This window comes from Zootermopsis nevadensis, unplaced genomic scaffold (assembly GCF_977971745.1).
Source record: "Zootermopsis nevadensis isolate Lab colony 2312 unplaced genomic scaffold, Znev_1.0 Znev_ptg000031l, whole genome shotgun sequence".
Taxonomy (NCBI): domain Eukaryota; kingdom Metazoa; phylum Arthropoda; class Insecta; order Blattodea; family Termopsidae; genus Zootermopsis; species Zootermopsis nevadensis.
The window spans coordinates 4,474,924-4,485,096 of NW_028259163.1; the positions used below are offsets into that span (position 1 = coordinate 4,474,924).

At 37.6% G+C, this 10,173-nt stretch overlaps 1 protein-coding gene across 10 annotated transcripts; it reads right to left on the reverse strand.

Annotated features, from left to right (window-relative positions):
• Nucleotides 1-144: 144 nt before the first annotated feature.
• On the reverse strand, nt 145-9,998 carry LOC110827027 (uncharacterized). 10 transcript variants are annotated; one of them, XM_022058254.2, is made up of 10 exons: nt 6,984-8,060; nt 6,107-6,201; nt 5,385-5,512; nt 4,849-5,004; nt 4,002-4,098; nt 3,146-3,270; nt 1,934-2,024; nt 650-670; nt 351-461; nt 145-183 (listed from the first exon to the last, which is right to left on the reverse strand). In XM_022058254.2, exons 4-9 carry the CDS (start codon nt 4,975-4,977, stop codon nt 451-453), a joined length of 474 nt encoding a protein of 157 aa, XP_021913946.1. In that variant the 5' UTR covers nt 4,978-5,004; nt 5,385-5,512; nt 6,107-6,201; nt 6,984-8,060; the 3' UTR covers nt 145-183; nt 351-450. The 10 variants fall into 10 exon arrangements, with proteins under 10 accessions (XP_021913946.1, XP_021913944.1, XP_021913943.1 ...); XM_022058252.2 differs by lacking the exons at nt 5,385-5,512; nt 6,984-8,060 and adding an exon at nt 9,709-9,998; XM_022058251.2 differs by lacking the exons at nt 5,385-5,512; nt 6,984-8,060 and adding an exon at nt 8,231-8,336.
• Between the last annotated feature and the right edge of the window lie 175 nt (nt 9,999-10,173).

Consider the following 10,173-nt stretch of genomic DNA (forward strand, 5'->3'; position numbering starts at 1 on the left):
AGTTGGTACATTTTTACTGACTCCGACTCCACCTAAAATTGCTTCAGACTCCACAGCCCTTCTCAATTCTGCCCTTTAGGAACTTTGGTCACAGTTGCAACGTAAACATATCAAAGTACAGAAATTGTTTTAGTTCTCACGAACCTGTCGAAATGAACGCTGGTCCGGAGCAATTTTCATGATCTGGAAACAAAACAAACAATTTTTACAGTTAGAACACATCAGTCGATTCTTTAATTCTGATATTAAAATGAGTCCAGAGTCAAATTTGGTTTTAATTAACATTAATATACATTCCACGTTAAATAAGACATATCACTAATTTTACTTTAGATAATTTATATATTCACTTGATTTATGTCTTCTGGGACGTTGCGCCGCGTAGTCTGGTAGATGTTTACAGACGTTTCGGAGTTCCTCACTGCCTCTATCGACAGGGCGCCCAGATGACTAAAGCAGTACTGAAATTGATCCAGAGCAAAATTGGTGTCTCAAAAATAATATCAAACTAAATTTAAGTAAAAGTATTACAAAATTCTTTATTAAAATTAAAAACAAAAATTTCTTCTTCCCTAAAATTCACAACGATGCCTTTTAAATAACACAAGTCTCTCTGGTTCTTCATTTAGCTTCCTCTTTATGGGTTTACCTGAAGGATTCCTTCCAGGACCTGCAAATGACAAAGTCACAAATTCAGTTTTTATTTACGTAACAGAAGTATCAGTCTTATAAACATTAACACTGGAATTTTAGTTAGGTCTACCCCAAAAATATTTTGTGCCCACAACTGCGTTAACATCCGTTCAAGAATGCATCCGCTACAGATTAAGGTTTTTGAAGATAAAACTTTTAAAAAATTTCCCCATCATTCCACCTTTCTCACTGATCTAGAGTTTTTAAAAGTAAGAAGCCGAGGCATTTACGACTGCGGTGATGGACGGATTCACAATTTTCTAAATGAGAATATTCAACCTTGCACTGAGAAACGTCAGGGCGCACAAGAAACCTGAACTTCATCTTCAATTCCGGCAAACGACCGTGATTTTCCCATTATTAAAACATATCTAAATTCCATTTATATCAAATCGACCCCAATTCAACAAAACCTGGGTCTAATTACATAACCTCACATCTCCTGCGGATCAAGAAACTGGGTTGGAAAGAAAACGAGTCGCTTCTAAGACTACAGCAAGGAGGCGCTGACACAGCACCGAGTTCCGAATCAGTATAGTTCACCTCCGCACCCAGGACGTTTCTGAGGGTGCTAAAGGATTTATGTGTATCAGTGCCCATATTTCTCCTTTGTGACAGTTTCCTTCATACAATTATGTTGACTATTTTATAGCGCCAATATGAGGTCCTACGTAAATACAATACTACATCGAACAGAATTTAACGAGGAAATATTCTACCCGAATCTAAAGGAACTGAACGGTAGACAACTGAGAATCATAACTCAAGAACTGTTTGACATGGATTATCTGACCCATAGCTTACGCAGACCTGTTACGTTTAAAAACACGGTAAAGCGACAAAATGTAATTTATATCAGTTATACAGAATGTGGGGTCCGCAGTGGCCGCGCGGTCTGAGGCGTGGGCCTTGTGCTGCTTAGTCACTGGGACCGTGGGTTCGAATCCCACTCAAGCCGTGGATGTTTGTCCACGTTGCGCTGTCCTGTGTACAGGTAGAGGCCTCGCGACAGGCCGATCCCTCGTCTGAGGAGTCCTACCGAATGTCTATAGATCGAGCTAACGAAAAGTTGGGAGCCGCAGTGCTCAGGCACTTGAAGAACGGGTCGTTCTCAGTATCCCAGTATACAGAATGCATTTGTTCTAATTCAGCAGAATACGCTGGACAGATATGGAGTTCTAAAAATGTGAAAAAGAGAGTCTAAGAAAATCTGCATCTGAAATTAAATTATATAACTCACCAAGTTGTGAAGTGACAGCATTGGCAGCCCTGCACGCAGAAACAACAGGAACGTCACTTCGATTCTGACTCAGCGGTAACTCTCGAAGTACCTGGTCGCAAACAAAAAAGATTATAATTAGAGTTAATTCCTTGCAATAGTTTGTTTATTCAGTACCTTCATCCCTTTTATCAATATTTGATTCAATCAATATGATATAGTCGGAGAAGGGGGCTCAAAATCTCCTCCCTTCTGCCGTTAAACACTCTTTCAAGTTTCTTGAAAAGGTTTTTTGACACTAATTTTGAGTTCAATGACCTAGACATATGCAATTACGCCTCTCCGTTCCGTATTATGATTCTAGCCATTTCATTGCTAAACCACATCTCTCCACCTGTCCCTTTATCATTAATAAATTTTCAATTACACCCACAATTTTTTGTGAAACATAAAGGAAGAGAGGAAAGACACTCAAGATAACTTTTCGAAAAAGATTAGAGCTGTAAGTTTGAAAATTACTTGGAAAAAGTGGACCTGGCAAGCAAAAACGCCGGCAGAAGGTGTCAAGATTTTATTAGCGACATTTATTCACAGAATTCAGGAGGCACCCCACACATCCTGAAAAAAAAAAATTTGCTATCTGGACCACGGAAGGGAAAATAGAAATTTTGAAGACGAACCAAGAAATCGGAAACACCTTAATCGTGTAAAAAACCAAAAACTGTACGATTTGAGGTTCTCACGGCAGTAAGTATGAAGACGGCTCTCTTCTGCGTTGTAGTTCCACGTACTCTGTCAAGACATTCACCGACTTTTCATAAGTCCTTGTTGCATGTCCAGTGACATTCCTGTAGCTCCAGGACAGGCCCCCTTTCCTTTACCCGTTTATCTTCTACACGACGTTTCTCCCCCGCCCTTCCCTCTGGTTCCCGTGTTCTTTACCACCGCTCACCTCAAGTCTTGCTCCAGACAAGGTCGCGCCTTGCCCAACCTGTTTGATTATCTCATGACGATTCCTTGCGTGCAGCATGCTCGTCACCACGATGACGAAGGCACCACCCGACTACTTGATGCTACGTCCCAGAAGAAAGTCGGCTTCACACGCACTACCATGAGAATCTGAAATCTCACCAGATAGCATCTTCATCGACAGTTTTGGGCCGTACCTCCTGCTCATCACCTACTTACAAAACCTAAACCGTGTTCATGCGCAATGATCGGTGTTTAACTTACGGGATAGGAAGGATAATCTTCATCTTTGTAGTCCGTGTAAGAGTAGTCTTCCTCACGTCCCTTCTGAGCTGCCGGACATCTTTTGCACCGAAGTAAAAAGTCGTCTATTCCAGATAAGACTTCATCTGCAAATGGCAGAGATACTTCATATTACATCTTCGTAATCGAATCAACATTGTAATTATTAAATACATAAATATGGAAATTCTATTAGGTTTACTTCATTAAATTTTGTGTAGAAAACTGTGTTAATATATTTTCATGACTGTATCTCGTAGAGTCCAATTTCTCAGGAATTATAATTGTCAAAAAACTGTTATTCCACTGATATTGCTCAAAATATCATAGCTATTTAGTTTTAATCTTAAAACTTTGCATACCGTGCAGTGTATTAGAATATAAAATAAGCAAACAAACAAACAAACAAACTATTAACACTATAAAAAAGACGCTAGTGCCATACGCGTTTCAACGTCCAGAGGTCGTCATCAGTGGCAACAGGGAAATTAATTCATTTAATCAAAAAATTTAAAATTATAAACCATTTTGATTAAATGAATTAATTTCCCTGTTGCCACTGATGATGACCTCTGGACGTTGAAACGCGTATGGCACTAGCGTCTTTTTTATAGTGTTAATAGTTTCTTTGTTTGCTTATTTTATATTTACTTTTAAAAAGTAAGAAACAAGTATAAGATATAGTAATGTATTACAACCCCCCCCCCCCCCCCCCCCCAAGATCAAAACAAATGCCGACACACAGTTTCATTACCTGCGTACATTTAAAATTGTGTTAATGTGGGGCGAAAGACAGCGTGTTCGCATGTCGCTTCTGAAATTGAACAAGATACCTTACCTAATTCTGGAAAACCAATGATGGAGCAATGTGCAGGTAGAATAGGTGTTTTGCGGACCGTGCATCGCCGTCTCTTCCATGGCGGCAATTTCGGCACCTGGTCAGGACAAAAATAAAGAGTCAGTTCCTTGAAATAGTTTTCTCGATCAATACCTTCATGCATCATAATGATTATAGCAGGCAAAATATAAAATCAACAGAACAGAACAAGGGAAATATAAATAAATTCCCACACCAGAAGTGATATAAGGGCACAGCTGGCATCAAAATTCCAGTGATTTATATAACACAGCAAGAAAAAATAAAAGAAATACCTGCCTCCGTCGTACTTCTAGCCTCGCCAATGCGGCACGCATAAAACGGTGATGATCATAACGATGGTTACCTATTTCTCATTAATGAAAAGTCAATGGACTCTGTATGATTTACAGAAAGGCAACAATTAGACATTTAATTTCAAATACAGCGTCTTTCAAAAGTAGCTTTACAACTTGAGGGCGAGATATTGGTGAACTGATAGGAGAAACATATAATTTCAGAACATTGAAATGTAGTCAAACGCTTCGAGTTCTACGTCCATCGGATTTTTATGGATCAATGTGACTACCATTTGTTATTCGGCAGACGTCCCATCTGTGGTCATAATCTTGCCACACGCGGTGTAGCATCTCCAGTGTCACTTCAGCAACTGCGGCGATGATTCGAGTTCGGAGTTCTTCCACATTTGCAGGTAAGGGTGTCATGTACACTTGATCTTTAACAAATCCCCAAAAGAAAAAATCTAAAGGTGTTAGATCCGGGGAACGAGGCGACCATGCTATTGGTGCGGTCCAACCAATCCACCGACCTGGGAAACGGTTGTTGAGGTACTCGTACACTTCTCCGAGGTAACGAGGGGTGCACCGTCTTCCTGGAAGTGGCTGCGTCCTTCCTGGTCATCTTCGTCAAGTTGAGGAATGAGGAACTGTTGGAGCATGTCCAGATACACAATGCCAGTAATGGTCTTCAACATGAAAAAGAAGGGGCCATATACTTATCTTTGCGGTTTTCGGTATTACAGTTTATGTGCATGAAACTTGATGTGTTTGCCTAAATTTGTGAATTTAAAAATATTGCGCACATCCTTTAAATACATTTATATTCTCCTGCGAATTTGTTAAGCTACTTTTGAAACACGGTGTATAGCAATTTGTATATTCTGCTATGCAATCTGAATTGCTCTTGCCATGAGGTGACATTTTGAAACATACAGATACATAATACGCACATGCAAAATTTTAGTTTGTATTTGTGCGAATATAACGCAATAATTAAAAGAAGAAATTTAGCAGGCACTGGGATTCAAGCTGAAAAATTTGTCTTCACTCGAACACTAACCCTTACCTGAATGATTAGCGTGTGACGGAACGTAACGTACTCAGCGAAATAAGATCTTCCTGCTCCGTTTTTTCCTCAGTTGTCACGCGACTCAGAAAATTCACATTTTTGGTCAAATTCGGCTTAACGGATATCTAACATAGAATATAACGGTTAATGGAAGGCAGAGAAAACCCACATATGGACAAATAGAATGAGACAATAAATAACTGGCTTTAAGACACCAGATGCACGCTTACATCACTTCGAGTATGAGAATTACGAAATGTCAGACACCTAATTTTTGTTGTAAAGAAAGTATTATGTACATTTATAACAATGTGATGTTAAAAAAGTAATTTCATCATCACAGTACAGATTATGCTCACTTTAAATAAATTCCTTCGGTAATGGCAACATATTTTTAGACTGCCATAAGAAATTAGCACTTCTATTTTTTTCAATTCAGATTTCTTTAAATTAGCATGCTTTTCCTCAGCCACTATATTTCTGCTAGTTAACAACCACAATGTTGTTGGTGACAACGTATGCGATTCACTGTGATCATAATTTTGTTCATAACTGACATTTATGCCCACGAAACTTTATCATTAAAACGGCCGGGTGAATAATTATTTCACAGTATGCAGAGCAGATTTACAGAACACAAATATTGGTAAGGCCGAAAGATACAAACCCTGTTCTTATACGACACATACTAAAAAATAAACCTTAGGGTTAGTTCTAACCTTAAAACAGCCGTCACTAATCTCATGCTCCGAGGATTCTTCGTCATAATAGGGCGCTACAAAGAAGGTGATCATTTTGATATGGCTGCTTTATCCTGTAACAAACAATTATAATTAAAACACTGACCTAAAATACCTTTATTTTAATACTATTATTAAAATAATTACAGAAGACAAAGTAATCTGCACACAGAACCTCAATTCATTAGGGAAGAATGGTGGTCCACTGAGATATCTGTGAAGTTGCTGTCAGTATAACTTAATTACATGATCTACTTAAAAATTGCCAAATGCCTGTAAACTTAAAAGCAAAAATGTAGCTGACAAATGCACCAACACAAACAGCAATCTATGCTGTAAAAATCTCATGAAATATCCTGATGCTCCATGTAACAGTATCAAGTCAAAATTAAACAAACTTCAAAAGAAATTACGTTTAGCGTATGCTTGTAACCATTTAGTTTAGTTTCTAGATACAATTTTATTATGTACTAATTTTTGCATTTAACACCCTAATATCTACCAGATGGAAATATGAACATATGTCATAAATTTTGTGTGCTTTATTAATGATTGTCAATAGCCGAGACCACACAGCTACAAATATGATGATTAATCTTGTAAGAAACAGCTTCTGGTATGGCCATCCTTAGCAATGTGCAGACCAGTTTTCTAGCATTCCACTTTGAGTAATTGTACTAACCTATTTTCCTCAATCAAGGTGTGAAGTTATACACTTTCAATTATTCAAACAAGCTTTCAAAACATGTCCATAATACTCCCTTTGTTGTAATGTCTGCCAAATTGGCTACACTCTTTACAGTTATTAAACATATCCTATTTCCTAATAAATTTTCATCATGAAATGATATCTTACATCAACATGTTTAGTCTTTCGGCTGTCAGTTGTAGCTGCCAAATTAATGCATCCTAAGATGTCTCCAGAAACTAATATTAGACCTCTCACATCTAATTTCAAGCCACAGCACTTCACACATTTCTGCATTAATTGCCATGTACTCATCTTTAGTTGATAAAGCTAATGAAGGCTGTTTCTTATCACCCCATGACATAACACCATTGAACACTCCGAATACATAACCTAAAAAACACTAACTGTCCATTAGGTCATCAACCCAGTCAATATCCACAAAACTATGTACAACACCATCCTACTTCTGTTTATCGTGTGTTGATTCAAAATCTAGTGGATATTAAATAAAATAACACAAACGTCGGATGCTTCCAATTAATCTACTCAAATAGCTAACAGCAAAACAAATTTCAAGTCTTGGTCATATCACTACCCACATCAAACAATCCAGCAATACTTTATAAGTAGAATGTGAGTTTCTTGCGGCAATGACTACGAAAATGACACAGCCTTGATGACTGATGCAGCAAGGACCTCGTAAATTTTGGTAAACTTCTACCAGACAACACGTCCCCACAACCCACATAACCTTCATCTTCTTAGTTCTCTGTAACGTCATTTTCATTGATTCTTCATTCTCCAGGCACTTTTTCACTTTCAACTTTGTTTCACTTAGAGTAGAAAACTCTCTGCAGTTTTCCATTTCAAAGTCTTTCAGCAGTACAAGTATGGAATCCTTTTCGTTCACTATTAGCCTTCAATATGCAACACGTTTAAATAATTCGGTATCTCAAACTTCATACAACTGAAGTTCTGCTGCCCAATATTCCGGATGTTATTATGATTTAAAAGCTTAATTCATAAATACGTTTCATGTATCTGAGAGTTAAAAAGACAGCCATAATTCACTCATCACTGCTTTCAGCAATATGGCCCGTAGAACATAACCTCTGTACCATAGACGATACGAACCGCCATAATATGAAAATGCAATACAAAACGTTTTATATTAAATATTTCATTTAGGGGCCTAAATGGTAAATCCAATAATAGCCAAAACCTGATATCTTCTTTTCTCAAGAACTGCACATATAAAATATTTAAATTCGAGACTCTAAATACCAGCTAAAGTGTTCCGTCAACACACTTAATTACACGTTTTCTTAAGCACTATTCAAACACAGACATGAAATTTTAGTTATTCTTAAAATATAAGCTAAAAAGAAAGACAAATAAAATAAATTAATTACCGAAAATAGATGTACTCTTGATATCAATAACACTTGATCCGCTCTCGACAGTACCAACTACTCAACCGCTTAGTAAACAGGATCATATCATTGCTAGGTGTTTATCATACATGTGATGTTGCGCAACAATGGGCAAGAAGCGATTTCCATCTGTGACGTTGTTAAACCAATTTATCTATTGTTGTAACTTGGAAACTCAATAAGGTTTACAACAGGTTAAGACCAGCATTTATGCAGTTATGCATGGTCACACTTAATATCAAACTTGATTATTACTTACCTATTTATTTCCATTTCATAACGATTTTGAGGGAAACGGGAATTTTGTTGTTGTTGTAAATCTGAATAAACATGTGATGTGTGGCAAAATGAAGCTCTTTGAGAGTGTGTGTATTAATTATTACTCACAGACCAAATATTTAGCTTTGCAGTGGTCAAATAGCACAAATTTAATTCCAGCAGAAATGTCTGTAAACTTAAAGCTATAGTCCTGAAAGGAAAAATAAATGGTATTAAAGTGAAATTTAATTCCCAGAAGTGTTAACACATCAAGGGAAGGGTCATATTTATTGATTTCATGAACATATTACCACCACTGGTAACAAAACTATAAAAATATGTATTTCCTGTTAGAAAATACATGTATTCTTATGCAGTGGAAACTGACCCAAAGGGTATCGCAGAATGGCAGTCTCTCTTTAGATACCTCTAACATATTTGAGGGTCCCATAAAACAAAAGCTTCTATTCAGTGCAAAATGACAAACATTTCACTGAATATTTAGTAGAAAACTTTGCTCCTGAGAGGATAAATTATTTGGGCACCCCCACCCCGTGGATTATAAATGAGGAAGGCCCCTGCAGAAAGTCCTTAATCGTGAAGATCCCATATTTTAGTGGATGCTTTCTTAACGTATTACGGTGATTTAACAGGAGCAAATTCTGCACGGGTAGATATTAAATGAGTGTCGTACAGAGGACGAAGGAGGGAACTGGCTTCCAGAGGAACTTGGAGGCTTCACATGTTGAGTATCAGGAAAATGACAAGGGCTGGGAAAACCAAGGCCTCTCGTTATGTCGCAAGCAAGAGAACGTGTAATCCATAACTCGTAAACGAACGCATCTTGTGAGTGGGCAGACGTAACAGATCTCAATGCATTCGATTGGTAGACACAATTTCGAGTCAAATACAAATTGCTGTGGCGATGGTAATCATATTTTCACAAATTACAGATGTTATGCTCCTGATTTTTATTTTATATTACCTTTAATTAACAAACACCTGACCTGGTGTTAAAATTGGAACATAAATCCGTATTTTTAAAGCAATAAGAATAATACACGAACACTTCCCAGAAAACAGCTCTGATCTCCTGAGGACATTATCTTTTGGTACGTAAAACCTTGTCTGGTACCTGTGAAATGTCCTGATATTCAAATTAAAGGACGTTTCCGAACCTCTTAGCGATGAACCCTTACCTCACAGTTACATGGCAGATGTACGCCATTTCAGAGTGCACTTTCTGTCACGTATCTGTCGATTCGGAGTTCGCTGAAGCTGTAACCGGGGTGCTCCTGCAAGGAAGATGAAACCGTGGCCTTATCTTCAATGTGACGTGGCAGCGTCTTCGCAAGGAACTGATTTGGTAATGTAAAACTGAAAAGTTTTATTAAAGTCTGCTGTGGCACTTAAATTTTAATGCCTACATCATACAGACTTCTGAGAATTTTAATTATGTAAATATTTATTTGTGGGTTGTGGCGTACAGAATTAAAAATTCCCCCCCCCCCCCCCCCAAGAGTTCGTCAGATCTTTATTCAATAAGGCTAAATTAACATTATCCCCTCAATATTATAATTCAAGTGTCACTCACAAACGTCAGAGATCAAATTGTATCAAAGATGACAGATTTATTCGACTATGAATAAATTCTGTGACTCGAC

What these genes read in the sequence shown, in the direction of transcription:
- LOC110827027 (XM_022058252.2), bottom strand. Translation starts at nt 6,181, where the DNA reads ATGATCACCTTCTTTGTAGCGCCCTATTATGACGAAGAATCCTCGGAG. An exon ending in CCTCAACAACCGTTTCCCAG is followed by an intron (nt 4,099 to 4,848) that starts GTCGGTGGATTG and finishes TGTCCTGACCAG; the next exon opens with GTGCCGAAATTGCCGCCATG. An exon ending in AAGATTATCCTTCCTATCCC is followed by an intron (nt 2,025 to 3,145) that starts GTAAGTTAAACA and finishes GTTTGCGACCAG; the next exon opens with GTACTTCGAGAGTTACCGCT.